This window comes from Sycon ciliatum, chromosome 7, assembly GCF_964019385.1.
Source record: "Sycon ciliatum chromosome 7, ocSycCili1.1, whole genome shotgun sequence".
Taxonomy (NCBI): Eukaryota; Metazoa; Porifera; class Calcarea; order Leucosolenida; family Sycettidae; genus Sycon; species Sycon ciliatum.
Genome location: NC_088649.1, coordinates 14,618,512 through 14,638,107, shown reverse-complemented (window position 1 = coordinate 14,638,107; position 19,596 = coordinate 14,618,512). Strand labels below are relative to the sequence as shown.

The 19,596-nt window shown below is 51.6% G+C and overlaps 1 protein-coding gene and 1 non-coding gene across 2 annotated transcripts in view; both read left to right on the top strand.

The window, feature by feature from the left end:
- The window catches only part of LOC135821073 (uncharacterized), a 46,363-nt gene that overhangs the window by 18,678 nt on the left and 8,089 nt on the right, over positions 1-19,596 (top strand). The window contains exons 8-17 of the mRNA XM_065334137.1: positions 2,817-5,219; positions 5,545-5,726; positions 5,977-6,143; positions 6,826-6,934; positions 9,016-9,162; positions 9,970-10,073; positions 11,053-11,121; positions 16,152-16,301; positions 17,527-18,254; positions 18,636-18,831. Of these exons, the coding sequence (XP_065190209.1) occupies positions 2,817-5,219; positions 5,545-5,726; positions 5,977-6,143; positions 6,826-6,934; positions 9,016-9,162; positions 9,970-10,073; positions 11,053-11,121; positions 16,152-16,301; positions 17,527-18,254; positions 18,636-18,831 (4,255 nt within the window). The remainder of the gene's footprint in view (positions 1-2,816; positions 5,220-5,544; positions 5,727-5,976; positions 6,144-6,825; positions 6,935-9,015; positions 9,163-9,969; positions 10,074-11,052; positions 11,122-16,151; positions 16,302-17,526; positions 18,255-18,635; positions 18,832-19,596) is intronic.
- Positions 6,977-7,048, top strand: Trnag-ucc (transfer RNA glycine (anticodon UCC)). Its single transcript has one exon. It is a non-coding gene; the product is annotated as a tRNA-Gly (tRNA).

The window sequence follows — 19,596 nt, the reverse complement described above, 5'->3', positions numbered from 1 at the left end:
CGCCATATTGCCAGGTGTGTCTTTACCACCATATTTATCAACCGTTTGTTTGTTTCTTATTTCAGTTCACCAGATACACCGTGATGTTTCTGTCTTTTCCTCTAACCATACGGATAGTAATAGGTTTTTCATTTGATCCGACGAGACCACGTATCTGCGAGCGTCGTGTGGTCTCGTCGGGTCAAATGAAGAAAAAAACTATTACTATGATTTGACGGACCTATTGAAGATGGCAAAACGGATTCATACGGCTAGACTCTCGATAAAAGATGAAGAGCAGTTTCCGATTGATCTCACCATAGCATAGCATTTTCACACTCTGTGTAGGATATACCGTAGCGTCTTGTATTAAACCCTATCCCGAATAGAAGCCTGTTTTGAATACAAGCCTGATTTTCAAGAATACACTGCCGGCACACAAGCCTGGTTTTAGTGTTGACACACATAGAAATACCCAGCGGCGGATCCAGCGATCTCTAGAGGGGGGTTCCAGTACATGTATAGTCAAAAGACTCAAAACTGAATGCTAGTAGCTCAGTCGGATACATGTAGATCTACATGTACATGGACACGCAGATGGTTGCCAGTAGTACAAATACGAAATTTAGGGGGTTCCGCGGAACCCCTGGAACCCCTCCTGGATCCACCCCTGATACCTGGTTTGAATAGAGGCCTGACTTGAACAGAAACCTAGCACTGACATAAGCTTCTACAGGAATAAGCCTGCACCGTTAAAGGGGAAGTTAAGGCAAAAATTAAAATTTCACCAGTTGTAGTCTTCGGGGTGCTGAGTCGAATGGTCTTGGTCCGAGAAAGCTGAGACGCTCCCTTCCTACTTGAATCCCAATCGAACTCGCGCACTTCCACCGAAACTGGGTGACTGCGCCCTACTAGATGGGGATTTGTATGCAAAATATCACTAAAAGCGCCATTTCGTTCTTATAAAAGCACGGATGACCGCGTTTGGCCCATATGTTGTAGTCTTTTGGACGCTGAGTCGATTGGGTTTTGGTCCGAAAAGGCTGCGATGCAGCGTTCCTCCTTTATTCCCAATCGAACATGGTTGAACAAGCGGTCACGTGCTCCTGCGTACACCAGTCACCTGGTCACCGTGCCTGCAGGGTACAACTTACTAGCCTGTTTGACCTTTTTTGGGTGCAGTCCTGTCACTCGAGTTGAACTCGAGTTGAACCTTGGTGTGAAAGTTGTCACCTGCTGGCGTGGTGACCAGGTGATTTGGGCACCCAGGAGCACGTGACCGCTTGTTCAACCATGTTCGATTGGGAATAAAGGAGGAACGCTGCATCGCAGCCTTTTCGGACCAAAACCCAATCGACTCAGCGTCCAAAAGACTACAACATATGGGCCAAACGCGGTCATCCGTGCTTTTATAAGAACGAAATGGCGCTTTTAGTGACATTTTGCATACAAATCCCCATCTAGTAGGGCGCAGTCACCCAGTTTCGGTGGAAGTGCGCGAGTTCGATTGGGATTCAAGTAGGAAGGGAGCGTCTCAGCTTTCTCGGACCAAGACCATTCGACTCAGCACCCCGAAGACTACAACTGGTAAAATTTTAATTTTTGCCTTAACTTCCCCTTTAAGGAGCCGCATCTGACGCCTGATCATGGGGTGGTGGCGTCCCACGGAAGCGGAAAGGTGGTTCTTGACCAGGGAGTTGTACGACTCCTTGTTCTTGACCTGCCCGGTGCGCGAACCCGTCGATTTTTTTTAAATACGCGGCATAACGGTAGTGGGAACACCTAACCCCCCTCAGCTGTAAACTTGCATTGGTGATGGTCAACAAGTTTGGTGCGGTGATGGCCTGACTAACTGAACCAGTTCCGCCAGGCCTGGTTTGACCCAGGACATGTTCATCGTTAGCGTTTGCCGTCGTCGCCTATAGTGCGTTTCAAAAGGCCAGGCCTCTGGTTTCGAAAAACCGTTACGCCAGCATCTATACCACATAAAATCTGTGATCACTTTGTGCATAAAATTTTCCAAATTAGGCGTCTTTTCTCCAATCGCTTAGACATTTATATGAGAAACATTGTGTGAGCTGCCTGAGCAATATTCCGAAGAAATTTCCCAAAAAGCTCAAACCAAATTTGAAGGTCTATACTTATGAAATGCACTATAGTGTCAACCGGGACGCGTTTGAGCCGTACTCAGTTTGCGATTTGCCAGCACGGATCAATCTGCACCCGGAGATGTTCGTGACTGGAGTCGATTTCATGAGGATTATTTTACTGCAGTTGGGTCGCTGACTCAGCTGTCCCGGCTGTCCCAGCTCGAGAGCAGACACGGGGTGCTCTGTTCCGACTATACTCATAAGCAAAACTGAACAACACAGGTATAGAGATACAAGCATTTCGGAACCTTGACCATCATTCGTGACTTCATCATACTTATCATATGCGTAGGGTTCATAATGCAATTAATTGTTTCGGACAGTTAGTGAATATGATGTCCAGATTTGACTGGTGTATGTTGGAATTTTCAGTGTGTGACTTCTTGTGTGCTTGTGTTTGTGTGCGGGTCTGCTGTGGGTTTGGCTGTGGGTTTGGCTGTGGGTTTGGCTGTGGGTTTGGCTGTGGGTTTGGCTGTGTGTGTTTGCTGTGTGTGTTTGCTGTGTGTGTTTGCTGTGTGTGTGTGTTGGCTGTGTGTGTTGGCTGTGTGTGTCTGGCTGTGTGTGTTTGGCTGTGTGTGTCTGGCTGTTGTGCTCTGTGTGTACTCTGCCGTGTGCTCTGCTGTGTGTCGTTATGCACTGCATGACTTGTGTTTTCCCTCTCCTTTGCTCCTCCTCCTCCGACTCCAGGAAGGACAAGCGACCACTGTTTGCGCGCGTCTTCGCCGAAGACTCTCGCCTGGGCCTGCGCACGGACGGTCGGCCGCAGTTTCGCGAGGTCGTGCGCTATCCCAACGTGATGGACACGCCATCGTCGTCCGCGGGATCCGATCACGGCGGTGAAGGTGGTGGTGGTAGTCACGTCAGAGGCGCACGCAACAGTAGCAGTCGCTTAGGTCGCGGTGGTGGTCGCGGTGGTGGTCGTGGTGGTCGCCGTAGTGATTTTGGCGGTGGCGGCGCAGGTTCCGCCCCGTTCTGCGGCGAGCCGTATCCCACCGTACTCGTACCCGGTCGAGGCGTGCACGTGCGCTACGAGGCAATGGCCGCCGAGAGCGACCTGGAGCTGTGCATCGAGCCAGTGCCGCTGCCGCTCGTGCTGGTGCTGGCGTTCAACGACTGTATGATACAGTACCAACAGGATCTGTGTGACGCTGGCGAGGTGCCCGACCCCGACACGGCCGCCGGTCTCACTCGCATGTTCATGCGCGGCATGGAGGGCCTGGTGCGGCTGCTCCTGCGCACCACCTACCCGCCGTCGGTGCGCGAATGCCTGCTGACGCAGCTCAGCTTCCTTCTCATCGTAGCCGCCATGGAGCCAGGCCAGCAGAGCCGCAGCCACCACGGCCTGCAGGACGGAGACAACCCGGTGAAGATCCTTGCCCTGCTGGACCCGCTGCTCGTGCACGTCCTTCCTGAGCTCGAGGTGTTTGACCGCTTCTTCAGCCTGCACCGTCTGAAGGACTGGTACAGGCCCGCGGAGCTCGGCCAGGTGGAGTGGCGCCTCCCTGCGTACGCCCGCGTCCTCATCGAGCTGGTCAGCACGTTCCTGATCGTGCTGGAGGCGTTTGCCCTGCCCAGCACGGCCGTGGAGCGCGCCATGCCCAAGTCCAAGCAGCTCATCTTCCCCCCGCAGCCGCTGCCTGGCCAGGGTGAGTCTGAGCCGGGTGCTGGGAAAGTTGTCAGCTCGGTGGATGTGTCAGCGGACATGACCCCGTGCTCGGCATTCCCATGGTTAGTCAGTATGTCCAACGTATTAAGCACGCTGGAGCTGCCACCACCCTCCTCCTCCTGTACTGCTGAGCCATCGCCGTCAAGGAGAGTCACCACCGGGCAAGCGACGTCCACTGGCACGACGCCAACGACAACGACGACATCACCGCGCGAGCGAATCGCATCGCCACGGTCACCCGGTGTGCGAGCGACGTCGTCACCGTCCGGCTCGCCACGACACAGCAACCTGCAGTCGGGTTGCCGGGGACAACGGTCGCTACCCGCATCGCCACGGTCGCCGTCGTCTCGCCAGTCTCCCAAGCGTCACCAGGACGACGAGTCAGAGTGCGGCATGCAACGTGAGGACATGGCACCGCGGTACCTGCTGGTTGCCGGCATACCGCCGTCATTCTCCGTGGGTCATGTGACCTCCATCCTGCGCAACGCCGCCAGGCTCTACGGTGGAGTGCGGTCGCTGTGCGTGCCCAGCGAGGCCGACGCAGCACGCTTTGCCGCACCACCGCCGTCTCAATCGCAGGGACCCTTCGGCAGCAAGAAGAGAACGACGACAGGGGGTGTGTCGACCCCGGTGGATGCCGCTCCGGAGCTGGCCCCCTCGTGCGGGTTCGTCATCGTCGAGCTGCGAATCCTGGCGATGCGCGACGCCCTTCTCCAGTCCGTTCAGAGCGCTCTGCGCGCTGCCATTTGCACGTCGGCTGCTGCTGCCGCTGCCGGTGGTGGAGACAAATCTGAGAAGGCGATAATGGCGTCGTTCCTGACCAGCAATCTGACGCTCGAGAAGTCATCACCGGCCTTGGAGCAGGCACTCAAGTATCATCTCCTGTCCTCGCTGCTCGATGACCGCAGTAAGCTGTCCGACCAGGCCAGCGCAATCTTCGTCAGCATGTTCCGCACGGTGGCAACGGATGAAGCAAGACTCTCGTCGTCCTCCACCTCAATATCTACCAGCAGCAGCATCGGTAAGGCACCATCCACCATTAGTCCGCTAACTTCCATCACGCCACTCGCACCGCCGACCGGTCAAGCTCTCACCGTGTCGCGCAAGTACCTCGGCGTCTCGCCCGGCAGCGACATGGCGCGGTACGTGCTCCGCTGTCGAGACAACGGTAACCTCGACGACGCGCTGCAGAGCCTGTACCGAGAGCACGGTGTGTCCCCTGACGCTGCCACTACTGGCGGTGGAGGTGGTGGTGGCAGCGTAGGCGGGCGACTATCGGCCAATCGCAAGAAGAAGGCCTTGCAGAAGACGGTTCTGACGGAGCGTGCCTTCCTCAACTTTGTGATCGCAACGGCACTGAAGCAGAACCCAGTGCTGGTGTGGCGGGGAATGCTGACGATTGGGTACAACTTCAAACTGGAATGGTAAGTGTGTGTGTGTGTGCGTGTGTGTGTGTGTGTGTGTGTGTGTGTGGGTGTGTGTGTGTGTGTGTGTGTGTGGGTGTGGGTGGGTGTGCATGCGTGAACGCGTGTACGCGTGTACGTGTGTGTGCATGTACGTGTGTGTGTGTGTGTACATGTGTGTGTTTGTGCGTGTGTGTAGGCTTGTGTGTGTTTTGAAACTGTGTGGTCTGTATTGTTCAAGTGGTCTACAGTAGGTGTTGCTCCCAGGCTTTCTTCTTCTCCTCTTTCTTGTCCTCCTCCCTCTCCTCACCCTTCTTGTTCTGCTCTTCCTTGCCCTGATGTACAGTCTGTACCGGGCCACGACACCGAGGATGGAGTTGGACCCGAGTATGGAGCAGGAGAGTGCCATTGTTCGCTTTGCCAACAACCTTGCTCTGGACTGTGGGGTACCAGCCAAACAGTTGCACTGTCAAGACTTCTACCTCTCACAAGCTGAGCAGTCTAGCGATGATTACGCTGCCATCACTGGTAAGAAATGGTCACAGGCGGGTTGTGTGTGTGTGTGTGCGTGCGCGTGCATGTTTGTGTGCGTGTGTGTGTGTGTGTGCATGTGTGTGTGCGTGCGCACGTGTGTGTGTGTACAGTACAGTACAGTACAGTACACACAGTTTTCTCGGGAAGCGATCACGCTTGTCGCGTGGACTCGCCAACTTACCAGTTGCACAATTCTTTTGTCTTGACTTGTCTTACTACATGTACCTGTGTGCGTCATTTGTAGACATGAGCCGCCGGGAGCTGATGCTGCAGGCGTACGCCCTGCTCCGCTTCAACGAGTCGTTTGCGCCGTTCTTCTCCGTCATTGACATGCGCAACGACGAGAGGAACAGCTTCTCCCTGGGTGCCACGGTGTGCGCCGGCCGACATCAGCTTTTCTACTCAACCAAGGTAGGTGTGGGTGGCGAACAGCATTAGCAGAATGCACAGGCTTGCCACAATGCTCTTGGATCAGCCCATTGCACGCAACGACGTATTTTGTACCGTATTAAACACCCCGCCGCACAGCCCCACGGGCATGGTCGTGTGCGGGTGTTGAACAGTGCATTGCTGATCCCAGCGTACTCACATAACACCGCACACAGCCACCTGGGTATGGTTGTGGCATGTTGAACAGTGCATTGCTCATCCCAGCGTACTCACATTTATTACTCATACCTTTCCATATTTGGCAATGGTGAATACGTCAAATTTCACAGCAAACCTCAACAGTAAAAGCCCATTGCGCATTGCCAAATATGGAAAGGTATGAGTAATAAATGTGAGTACGCTGGGATCAGCAATGCACTGTTCAACATGCCACACAACCATTGTAGTTTGTAGACTGACTTAGACTGGGTTGCAATGTATATGTATGTACAGTTGAGAGTCCAAAGAGCTTTTCTGCTTTGCTGCTGTTGCCACTGATGCTGGTGATGATGATGGCGATGATGATGGCGTTGGTGCTGCTGCTGTTGCTGCTGTTGCTGCTGCTGCTGCTGTTGCTGTTGCTGTTGTTACTGCTGCTGCTGCTGCTGCTGCTGCTGCTGCTGCTGCTACTGCTGCTGGTGGTGTTGGCACTGCTGCTGTGTAGACGGAGTTCCTGAACGAGGTCCTCAACGTCTCCGTGATCATGGACCGACAGCAGCTAGAGGATAGCATACAGCCGGAGATACTCATTGATCCGCTGGACAAAGTCGGAGGTTAGTGTTAGGCTAGCACATGCAAGCGCCCTATCATGGTGGGCGTTGCTGGTGTAATGGTTAGCATAGTTGCCTTCCAAGCAGTTGATCCGGGTTCGATTCCCGGGCGACGCACATATTTTTTCCCCTCGCATGCATACAGAAATACAGACTTTATTATTAATAGGGGCCGACTAGTTTTCATTTCTAAATTGATACAGTCAACTTTGCGTTTTTTTTTTTTTTTTTACTATTGAACACTCACTGCATGATGAACTAAAATGAGGAGAAGAACTCGACACAATGGTACATATCCAGCAGGACGGAGTGGGTGACGGAGTGACGGAGTGGGTGGGACCTGTGAAGCTCAGCCGACCAAGGGTCTCGGCATCACAGCTGCACATGTGCACCAAAGGAAACAAAATGGGGAGTGGAAGGGCGGGGAGGGGAGCAGGAGAGCAAGAACTCTAAGGGTAGGAAAGAGAGGAGGGGGGGGGGGTAGGAAACCAGGAAACTTGTTATTCCAAGATATGAGTGCAAACAAGTACGCAAACAAGTACAAATATAGCAGTATCAAGATCATGATGCTGAGGCGAAAGTAGAGGCTGATTGCCGTGCAGATTTGACGAAAGATTAGAGTTAGAATGGAGGAGAGTTAGAGAGAGATAAAGACAGATGGATTGGGAGTTTGATGAGAAGGGAGTGCTCCGAGAACATGAACAGGGTCGTACTGGCAGTAGCCTAGGGGGCGATGTCCGTGGCCAATGACCAACCCGACCGTTTCAGGTAGCGGTAGGTCTGAACCTTGAACTGCTGCATCCCTTTGGCAGACGGTGCATTGCAGAGGAGAGTGGCTGGCAGTTCATTCCAGGCTTCGACGAGGCACTCCGGGAAAGAGCGCAGCGCAACATTGCACGATCTGGCAGGTAGGGCTGTCTGGAGTTGAAGCTCGTGCGCAAGGTTGGCTGCCGAGCGGCGACGTGTGGCAGGCGCGATGGCGGGTGCGATGGCTCTGGCTGGGCGTGTCGCTGCAAGAGCTGGCGGGCTTGCGATGTAATGGAGCTTGTACAGAGTTGCGAGGCCGGCCACACGGCGCCGCAGGGACAGAGTGTCCATTGCAGCCCCTGTCCCAATCAGGGTGAGGGCACGAAGCTGGACTCGGTCCAGCTGTGAGAGATGGGTAGCCGCAGCTCCCATCCATACAAGTGGACAGTACTCCATTAGAGGCCGAATGAACCCCCGGTATGCTGTGGCCCGGCCCGGTGGGTCCAGGACATGGCACGCCTTCCGGAAGAAACCAATTCGCTGTGTGGCACGCACTGCAGTTCCTCGAAGATGCTCCGAGTATGTTAGATGGGCATCAAACGTCACTCCAAGGAGCTTCAGCCGCGAGCATTCCGGGACCGCTGTGCCGTTGAACCTGATGGGTGGTGTCTCCCAGGGTCTGCGGTGGCGGGACACAGTCATGGCCTGTGATTTCGTTGGCTCAAAAGTGACGCGCCACTGAGCACCCCATTCAGCAAGTGCATCCACACCAGCTTGGAGGTTGCTGCACACTTCTGTCACAGCATGTGGTGTTGGGATGTGGGCATAAAGCGTGGTGTCATCTGCGTAAACAGCCGGAGTGATCCCTTCCGGTAGGACGTCGCAGGCGTCATTCACGTACAGCAAAAACAGTGTGGGCCCAAGGATGCTCCCTTGTGGGACCCCAGCATCAATCTTGTGTGGTTCTGAAGATGCTCCGCCGACTACTGCCTGCAACTTCCTGTCATACAGGTAGTCAGACAGCCAGTTGAGGAGGGGACCAGTGATGCCATATGACGCAGCCTTGTGGAGCACGCCTCGGTGTGAAACTTTGTCGAATGCTCCTATAACGACACTTGGCGGGGCATCAGAAAAGTGTCCTTATTCGCGAAGTGTCCTTATACCTGAAGTCTCATTATATGTATTACAGTTAGATGGGACTTTGCTCTGGGCATGGAAATTCTGCCGTTATTCGCGAATTGTCGTTATATCCGCAGCCGTTATTAGCAAAGTTGACTGTACATGTATTTGTATTAACGGATGGCCCCTTATTGTGTGCATGTTTGTTCTCCATGCAGGTCGCCAGCCCACGCCCCAGTTTGTGCAGGCCGCACAGCAGCTGGCCAGCGTCCCCTCCAGCCACTACCAGGTACCCATAGCACGCGGTGGAGATCCCAAGTACTGCTTCCGCGTTCGATTCACCGGCGATGACGTTCTGGGCACATGTAAGGCTGCAGACCAAAAAAAACACTTTAAATTCGAAAAATCTGGATTTTGGACCTCCTTCTCCATACATTTTGGACCTCCTTCTCCATGCATTTTGGACCTCCTTCTCCATACATTTTGGACCTCCTTCTCCATACATTTTGGACCTCCTTCTCCATACATTTTGGACCTCCCTCTCCATCCATTTTGGACCTCCTTCTCCATACATTTTGGACCTCCTTCTCCATACATTTTGGACCTCCCTCTCCATACATTTTGGACCTCCCTCTCCATACATTTTGGACCTCCTTCTCCATACATTTTGGACCTCCTTCTCCATACATTTTGGACCTCCTTCTCCATACATTTTGGACCTCCTTCTCCATACATTTTGGACCTCCTTCTCCATACATTTTGCCATGATGTACAGTGTTGCTCAATGAAACCCAGTCGCGTCACTTAAGTGCACGCCGGGCGTTGCGCAGCCCCAGACCTGCGAGCACTAGGCTGCGGAATGATGCAAGGCGCAGACTTGAGTGACGCGACTGGATTTCATTGAGCAACACTGCCCCTGTCCTTTTTTGTGAAACCTGGAACTTTTAACTCCCCATCGTTTGACCTCTCTGGCGTTGAGTGTCAGGCAGAAATTGCGTGTTCGCCGATTACCTAGACAAGCGCAATTTACTATACTCTGCATGTGTGTGTAAGCCGTATCTGGCCTCTCTCTCTCTCTCTCTCTCTCTCTCTCTCTCTCTCTCTCTCTCTCTCTCTCTCTCTCTCTCTCTCTCTCTCTCTCTCTCTCACACACACACTCGCTTCCCCTGCAGCCGGATCGTTCCGTCACTTTCTGTGGACGGTCGCCGATGAACTCCGCTCATCGGACGTGCCTCTGTTCGTCGAGTGCCGGAGTGCAGCTTCTGGAAAGAACAAGGTACAACGCTAGGACTATTGTAACCATGGGAACGTTCTAACTTACAACTGTAAAACCGGAAAATTTTGGTGCAGTTTTATTTTCGGTAACTTCGGTACAGGTAACTTTTACCTAAAATAAAACGCGGCCTAAAATTCAACAATGCCATGCCACACGGTGTGCAAAGTGCAGTTTTGGATCTGGAAAATTGGTTTACCGAAATTTTCGCGCTACCGAACCGTTGATTTTGGGAAATACAGAAAATATTACACCAACAAAAATTCCCGGTTTTACCGTACTTCATGTGCTTGGTAGCATTTCCACAGCAAAGATTCAGCTAATCTTGCAGTCTGGCCAAGACAAGATGTTGTCTATCTGTTTCTATGCAGCATAAAGGGAGTGAAGTATGGAGTGCATGGGGGGGGGGGGGGGGGTTGTAGACAAACGGTGGTCGTATCAATGTAGGCACCTTGCTCTGTATGTGTGTGTGTGTGTGTGTGTGTGTGTGTGTGTGTGTGTGTGTGTGTGCGTGCGTGCCTGTGTGCGTGCGTGCGTGTGTACGTGCTTGCGTGCTAGTTAGTGTCCATCGGCCTTGCAAGCTGTTGAATGGTGCAATCCCAGCACAAGTTGCTATGGCTTCTGCTGTAGCATCGCTACCATCGCCAGAGTGGGCGTCAAATGATCAACGGTGTGTGTGTGGGTGCGCGTACGCGTGTGTATGTTTGTGTGTGTGTGTGTATGTGTGTACGTGTACGTGTGTGTACGTGTGTGTACGTGTGTGTGTTAACGTGCTTGCGTGCAAGTTAGTGTCCATATACATTTTATGTATGCCTTTTCCAAGTATGATTATTGCTGTGTTTGCGTGTGTGTTTGCGTATGTGTTTGTGTGTGTGTTTGTGTGTGTGTGTGTGTGTTTGCATGTGTGTGTGTGCGTGTGCGTGTGTGTGTGTGTGTGTGTGTGTGTGTGTGTTTACATGTGTGTGTGTGTGTGTTTCTCCAGGGTAAGTACACGCTCCGGCCTGAAGCGTTTGGCTACACAGGGGAACGCCTTCTTCAGTTCTTTGGACAGGTGAGTGCATAACTTTCATAGCACCGTGACACGCCCTTTGTGCAGTCAGACCTCGCTTATCCGGTCCTCTTTTACCCGGATCCCTCGCCATCCGGAAGAAAATCGTTGGTTACTGATGTACAGCATATGCCATGCATACATACAGTGTGTGTGTTCGATTATCCGGTTCCCTCGCCCATCCGGGTTGTTTTTGTGGAAAACGGATGAGGTGTGGTTAAGCGATGTCTGACTGTAGTCCCCTATGTTCTCTTGTGCTATTGTTGTTGTTCTCTTCTATTCTATGTAGACATGTGCATTTTCATAAAATAAAATAAAAAATAAAAAATGCAATCGTATTGTCCGTGGTGTTGACAGGCGCGTGCACCGTGTGAGTTTTTTGGTGTCTGGAAACCACCTTTTTTCGGGCAATCTTGCCGAAGGAAAAGCGCGCCTACTGGATTGGTTATCCTGCATACGCGTCGATCGACGGGCAGTTTACAGTACAGACTCAGTGGCTATGTCCTTATTTCGAAGTGAGAGAGAGTTGCTTTGCATGTAGTTCAAAATACATTATTCTCTCTTTCTTCAGTGGAGAGTAGCGACAGACAGATCGATCTCTAGCTCTGGTTCGCTCCTGGATTTGCGATGACGTTCAAGAAATCCGTTCTGTCTCGAAATTTGAGTCAAGCACGCGCGATGCAAGCAGGGGCATCGGAAGGTATTTTAGTGTGGTACGGTCAGCCATCTGAAGTACAATTGACTCGTGGGGGAGTGGTGGCTGAGACGAAAATTTTGGAAATTTAGATCCCAGATCAGTGTATTCTGTTGACTCACGGGTATCTGGCGCAAAAAGTGGTACGGTCAATACCGTAGTGACCGTACCGTGTGCGGCGCCCCTGGCAAGTCAGTTCAAGGATATGATTGACGATATCTCCTTCCAAAGTGTTGACTCAAATCAAGATCTCCACAGCCTTTCGTTCTCGCTCATGTGCGCAGCAGAGATGTTCGTCAAAAACGTTGTCGACTGGAAGATGTAAAAATGTGCGTCCATGATCCACATGCGCTGCTTCAGAACGAAGCGCTGCTCCAGCCGCGACTCAAGGACGCGGGGCTCTGCTTTTCTTCCGCGAGCTTCCATCGAAGCAAGGCCCATAACTCTTTATTGAAATCATGTTGAACATTGCCAATACATGCTGAAAACTTCGTCATAAGAACAGAAAGAAAGATCCGTCGAATGTAAGCAGTGTTATGATGAAACAAACATGCCTGGACTGGAGTGGACTGGTGAAGTACCATAGACATATTGTTAAAGGGGAAGTCCGGTGAAAAATTTAAAGGGGAAGTTAAGGCAAAAATTAAAATTTCACCAGTTGTAGTCTTCGGGGTGCTGAGTCGAATGGTCTCGGTCCGAAGAAGCTGAGACGCTCCCTTCCTACTTGAATCCCAATCGAACTCGCGCACTTCCACCGAAACTGGGTGACTGCGCCCTACTAGATGGGGATTTGTACGCAAAATGTCACTAAAAGCGCCATTTCGTTCTTATAAAAGCACGGATGACCGCGATTGGCCCATATGTTGTAGTCTTTTCGACGCTGAGTCGACTGGTTTTGGTCCGAAAAGGCTGCGATGCGGCGTTCCTCCTTTATTCCCAATCGAACATGGTTGAAGAAGCGGTCACGTGCTCCTGCGTACACCAGTCACCTGGTCACCGTGCCTGCAGGGTACAACTTACTAGCCTGTTTGACCTTTTTTGGGTGCAGTCCTGTCACTCGAGTTGAACTCGAGTTGAACCTTGGTGTGAAAGTTGTCGCCTGCTGGCGTGGTGACCAGGTGATTTGGGCACCCAGGACCACGTGACCGCTTCTTCAACCATGTTCGATTGGGAATAAAGGAGGAACGCTGCATCGCAGCCTTTTCGGACCAAAACCAGTCGACTCAGCGTCCAAAAGACTACAACATATGGGCCAATCGCGGTCATCCGTGCTTTTATAAGAACGAAATGGCGCTTTTAGTGACATTTTGCATACAAATCCCCATCTAGTAGGGCGCAGTCACCCAGTTTCGGTGGAAGTGCGCGAGTTCGATTGGGATTCAAGTAGGAAGGGAGCGTCTCAGCTTCCTCGGACCAAGACCATTCGACTCAGCACCCCGAAGACTACAACTGGTGAAATTTTAATTTTTGCCTTAACTTCCCCTTTAAATTTCAGGGTTGGTAGAGTTTCGGGCGCTGAGTCGAATGGTGTTGGTCCCACGTGTCTCCGACAAAGCGTTCTCGAGATATTTCCGTTTGAAAAACTGAGTTTCGGGGGCTGCGCCATGACGTCATGCGGCCGCGCCACACCCTCTGCAACGTCATAGCGTGCAGCTAGGTCAAAAGGAGTGCGTGAAAGCAATAGTGTCAGTGCTATTTCAAATGATTTGGCGACTGATATTAGGTGGTGCAAGCGACCCCGAAGACCTGTAACTCCTTGTGAGAGTGAGGATGCAGCCATGGCTGACCTTCATGAGTTCGGTTTGGGGCTGAGAACCTCGGTATTCAGCTGAAGAAATGGCCGCGCGGGCCCGTCAAGAGTGAGCGTTACTGAGTTTCCGGCTGATGAAGAAGCAGCAGCTATTGCAGACGAGGCTGATGAATTATCAGATCGCTAGAGAGCAGGGTCGCCAAAATGGAGAAGAGTGATGCGAGTGCTCTAAATGTTGTTCCATACCGATTAGATTCGCTTAGACTCCAGTGGCCTGCCACATGGTGATGTTTTGGTGCGAACTTGGAATATTTCGGACTACTCATTTGGAGAACAGTGCAGGCTCTTTGAACCACGGGCACGACTCTTCGCTCGCAACGCTATGGAATCTGACAGTTCTAGGTCCGGGAGCTGTTCCCTGTTTTGTCACTTGTCACGGTTGTGCACTCATCGCTGTAGCATAAAATAATGAGGCGGGAGCGGAAAACTAAAATTTTCTTTCTCAAAGCACAATCACCGGCACCGGCAAGGAGAAACGCACGTTCTCTGACTACATGACTGTACAATACGACTGATAGTAGTGATACGAGTGTAGTACATGACAAGTCCGTGTGTTGACTAGTTTTCTGAGTCTTGTGTCAGTTGTGACTCGAGTCTTGTTGTATAGACCCCAGCACGGCAGTGCGGGAGTAGTTCCGTCTGTGATGAGTTTGTTGACTGCACCACAGCACCACTGCACGCACTGCATGCACGCAGCGCACAGCGCGTAGAGGCTGACGGAAAAAGTCCAACTCGGAAACGGCTAAAATACGGTATAACCTCGAGGTTTACCGAGTGAAAATCACAGGGTATGTAGTGTTTGTAACACTGAATCGAATGGTCTTGGTCCGAAGAAGCTGCGACAAACAGTTCCCCAATCGAACGCGCTCCGAATATGGCCATTTTTGTACACAACTAGATGGTGTGGCTATCTGGCTGCACGCTGTGACGTCATCACCTGGATCTGGGTGATGCGCACTCAAATTCGCACATGTTCGATTGGGCGTATCTGACGAACCATAAGCCGCAGCCTCCTCGGACAAAGACCATTCGACTCAGCGACTCGAACTCTACGGACTGTGAAATTTAAATTTTTCACCGGACTTCCCCTTTAACTTATACTAGTCTTATAGACTGTAGTGTAGCCTGGGCGGCTAGGCCTATCAAACTTTTACGTGTTCAAAACTTCAATATGACAAATATGTGATTGTATACAAGTACATTGACTTTTGCACCCTCTTTGCAAATGCTTTTTTAAGTGCTGGTATGTAAAAGGTAACCATGGTAACCCGTTTAATCCTGTGACCGGTTACACATGTACCAACATTTCCATGCAACATCGTCCCCTCCCTCCATTCCTCTTATTTCTGTCCTTTCTACCCCTGTACCTGGTTCCCTCTCTGACGCGTTTGTGCCGGCATGATCTGATGATAGCAGTCGGACAAGCCCCGCATCTCATCAGCACCAGTGTTCATTGGTGCCCTGCACCCCTGATCTTGAGTCCCCTCCCCCTCCCTCCTCCCTAGCCATTATCTCCGACGGGATGTTCCGGGGATGCGCATGTGCACAGATACAAAATTATACAGTGGGTCTCCAGAAAAAATTACCAACTCTAGAAACCCCCCTTTCAAGACTCGGTGCACGCCACTGGTTGATAAGGTCGTTCTGTATGTGAGAGGGTGTTTCTGTGTATATGTGTCTGTCTGTCTCTCTCTCTCTCTGTCTCTCTGTCTCTCTGTCTCTCTGTCTCTCTGTCTCTCTGTCTCTCTGTATGTGAGAGTGTGTGCCTGTGTGTCAGTGATGTACTGAGGAAAGGGATGATAGCAGTGGGGAAACGGTGCAGCCAAGATGCGTGTGTGTGTGTGTGTGTCTGTCTGTGTGTGTGTGTGTGTCTTGTGTGTGTGTGTCCCGTATGGTGCAGTGGTATGTGCACTCGATTTCCAATCGAGAGGTTGCGGGTTCGATTCCCGACGATTATGGTCGCACACGTCTTTCTTCTCCTCATTCTCCTAGCCCTTCTTTCATTCTCCTGTGTGGTCACCAACAGCCAGTGCATGCCGGAGTATGTGGTGTGGTGTGTGTGTGTAAAAAATTAAATGAAAAAATGAAAAAATGGAAAATGAAACATAGGGATTCTCTGGCCAGAAAAAGCCACTTCAATCAGCTGTGTGGTGGATACCAGGCTAAAAATTAGTGGCGGCCAATTCATCAGCCTTGCAAGCTGTTGATTGGTGTAACCCCAGCACAAGTTGCTATGTGTAACATAGCTGTTCGCTATCATCGCTTCCGCGATGGGCAGGTCTGAGGTCTGAGGTCTTGTGTGTCTGTGTGTCTGCGTGTCTGCGTGTGTGAGTGTGTTGTGTGTATGAACGTGTGTGTGAGTGTGTTGTGTGCATGAACGTGTGTGTGAGTGTGTGCGTGTGCATGAACGTGTGTGTGAGTGTGTGTGTGTGCGCGCACGCACGCACACGTGTATACCGGTATATAATATATGTGTGTGTGTGTACTGTGTGCATGTGTGTCTGTGTGTGTGTGTGCTGATGCCTACAGCTTGTCGGTGTGGTGATGCGTGCCGACCTACCCCTACCGCTGGACCTGCTGCCATCCTTCTGGAAGTCGTTCCTGGGAATACCTCTGGACAGTTCGGACCTGAAGGAAAGCGACATTGTCACGCACCAATTCTTGACGAACATCCGCGAGGTAAGACGACATTGGTAGTGGAGAGGGGATACTTCAGTGCGTGGTGTTGCCCTGGGGACTGGGGTTTTGTAATGTGACAGATACTTTTCTTATTCGGATGGACAGCCAAGGATAAATTTATGGAAAAGAAAAAGGACCGAGGAACTACAAGTTGCGCAAGTTAGCCAGTTGGTTGTAGAACGTCAGTACCGTCGGTCAGTGTCGTGCAATGTTATCGCATGAGTTGATTGTTTAGTAACTGGTGGTGTCAGTGGACAGTATAGCGTAACTTGTACCTCATTGGTCTTTTTCTGTTCTATAAACATTTCTTATTGTCCTCAAGCTCGGCTAGCCTTTTCACCCTGATGATATTCTTGTTGAAACTAGCTTTGCCGTTTGGCATTGAGCAGTTTAATGGACAGCCTGGAGGAGCCTCTCTGAATTTATCCTCAGTGTCCTGCAAGAATGTGGAGCGATTCACTTGAAATCAGCGATCACAGGCAAACGTTTGCAAGTACACGTACACTTCGTATCTCTCTTATCCCGGACGTCTGGGACCAGGCACTGCCCATAGCTTCAAAGCTGGAAATACAGTGAATCCTGTCTAAGACGACCGCTCAAGGGACCTTCAAAACGTGGTCTCTGTTAACAGGTGGTCTCCTTATCCTGGGTCATTCGACTGGAAATAGCATTCCTTGGGTCCTGGTTTCAGTGGTCTTCTAGAGCAGGTGGTCGCCATATCCAAGTGGTCGCCTTGACAGGTTTTTACTGTATCAGTAATTCTGAATCACGTACATTTTGAGTTGGGGAAGGGCCGAGGATCACGGGTATGACGTTTCGGCCAAAAGAGTAGTAATATTTCCACTAGAACTCGCCCGCAGGGAGCCCGGTAGACCGAGGATACTGGTGTGGAGTGTACAGACTAGTCAAAGGGTATACAGCGTGTGCTCTTAGTACCGTAGTCCTTTTGTAATTCGGCTACAGTGTGCATGAAGAGGACATTTTGGCTACTGAAAATATTGCTGGCTTATAGAGGGTGCTGGTTTAAACTTTTTTTCCGCCCGGTTCTTATTGTTTGAACTAGCTCTGCCTCTCGGTATTGAGCACTCTCTTGGACAGCCTGGAACCTCTCTGTTGTGAGGGTGCTGGTTAATAAAGTGCTGCATTTCAAGAGGGACGTCTGTTGACAGTGTTGTAATCATTCTACCGTTTTCTTTGCCTGCTGTTGTGCTTTCCCAACGTACAGGCCAAGGACGAGAAGGCATTCCGCATAGTGCTAAACCCCGATGCCGCCGATGACGATTTCTCCTTGGCGACGGCGGCGCACGGCGCGGCGGACTTTGACTACCCGCCGACCGCGGGCGCAGCGGCGGAGTTTGACACTGGCTGCGATGGCGGTGGTGCCGGTGGCAATGGTGCCAGTGCTGCGGCGGCAATGTGGAACGACAACGGGAACACTGCTCTTGTGTCCAGCTCAGCAATGTCCGCAGCAGCTTCGGCAATACCCGCAGCGGCATCAGCAGCCGCCGCAGCAGCAGTAGCAGCAGCAGTAACTACGGAGGGAGCATCAGCAGCAGCAGCAGCGTGTACTGGTTACTGTGCAGCAGCAGCAGCCAGTACTGAGTTATCGTCCACTGGCAGCGTTGCCGCCGCTGCTGCCTGTGCGGACCCTCCTGCAGCAATCACCGTAGCAACGCTCCCTTCTAATGCCGCCGCAGACGCTGAGGTTTGCGTTGCAGCAAGCCAGAATGACGCGTCACTGACACCAAAACCCGGTCCTGGACATCCTACTACGCATGTTGGCAATGACGCCGGTGATCTAGGTGAAGACTGCGGAGGTTTGGACGGCGTTGATGGTGAGGCAGACACTGAAGTCCATTACAACGCTCTGGGTCTGCCTTTCATGTTCACGTACACATCAATGTCAGGGCACAAGTTTGATTTGTGCCCAGACGGATCCCAACTACCACTCAAGTAAGGAGATTATGATTGTGTGTCGTGTGTGTATGTGGGTGGGTGGATGGGTGGATGGGTGTGTGGGTGTGTGGGTGTGGGGTGGGGGGGGGGGGGGGTGGTGGGTGGGTGTTGGGGGGGGGGGGGGGGGTGTAGACGGACAAGCCAACCAGTACATGATAAGTCACTCTTGCTTTTGCTTGTTGCCACTTTAAGTACAATTGTCTACGACTACTGTATCATGTCAGTGCTGCATGATATGACCGTTGTGTGTGTGTGTGTGTGTGTGTGTGTGTGTGTGTGTGTGTGTGTGTGTGTGTGTGTGTGTGTGCGCGTGCGTATGTGCGTATGTGCACGTGTGTGTGTGTGTGTATGTATGTGTCCCTCCGCACTGCATGGCAGGTTTTCCAATCGTCTGGAGTACGTCCGGCTAGTGGAGTCGGCCCGCCTATCTGAGCTAGAGGCCGAGACTCACATGGCACACATTCTGGCTGGCTTTGCGTCCGTCGTGCCCGTAGAAGTGCTGTCCGTCATGACACCAGACGACCTGCAGCTGAGGATCTGCGGACGCGTTGCCATCAGCCTCGAGTTCCTCAAGGTGAGCTGGCCACAATTTCTGGTTTGTTTTCTGTTTTTTTTTGCACACACACACACACACACACACACACACACCTTTCTTTTCTTTTTTACATGATACACAACTCACCGGCAGGCACATGGGGTTAGCATTGGGTGAGATGGTGCTGGTGGTGGGTCTGCCATGCTCAACGGCGACCAGAGGTCTCGGCATCTTCACATGGCAGGCGCACCAAATTTGGGAGGAAAGCATAAGCATGGGTGGGGGGGGGGGGGAGGGGGTTGGGGGCAGTCGCACGACTCTGTACACACATACTAGCAGCAGACCAGGCTAAGGCGGGCTAGGTAGAGGAGTATTGCTAGAAATGGTGACTTGCGGTCAGTTCGGCCAAATCCGTTTTTTACAGAATGATGCCCATGCCACTTCTCTTTGCTTGCTTGTTTTGCCGAGGGAACATTATGCTGGTTTGTTTTCGGGATCCCTATGTTGCATGGGCCACACGTACTCATCCGGCGGATATGCGTGACTAATGATAATGATAATAATAACGATGCCACTATACATTCACAAAATGTTTGCGGCGCCGATCGAAATTTTTCATGTACAGTGGATATCGGTTATAAAGTCATCGGATATAGTGATAAACCGGTTATACTGATACAAGATGAAAATATCAAAAGCAAAACCAGAAAAAGCCAGTCAAATTATCATTATAACCAATATATCGGATATAGCGATAAATCGGCTATAAGGATACAGAATCACAATTCAAAACACCTCTTTGTA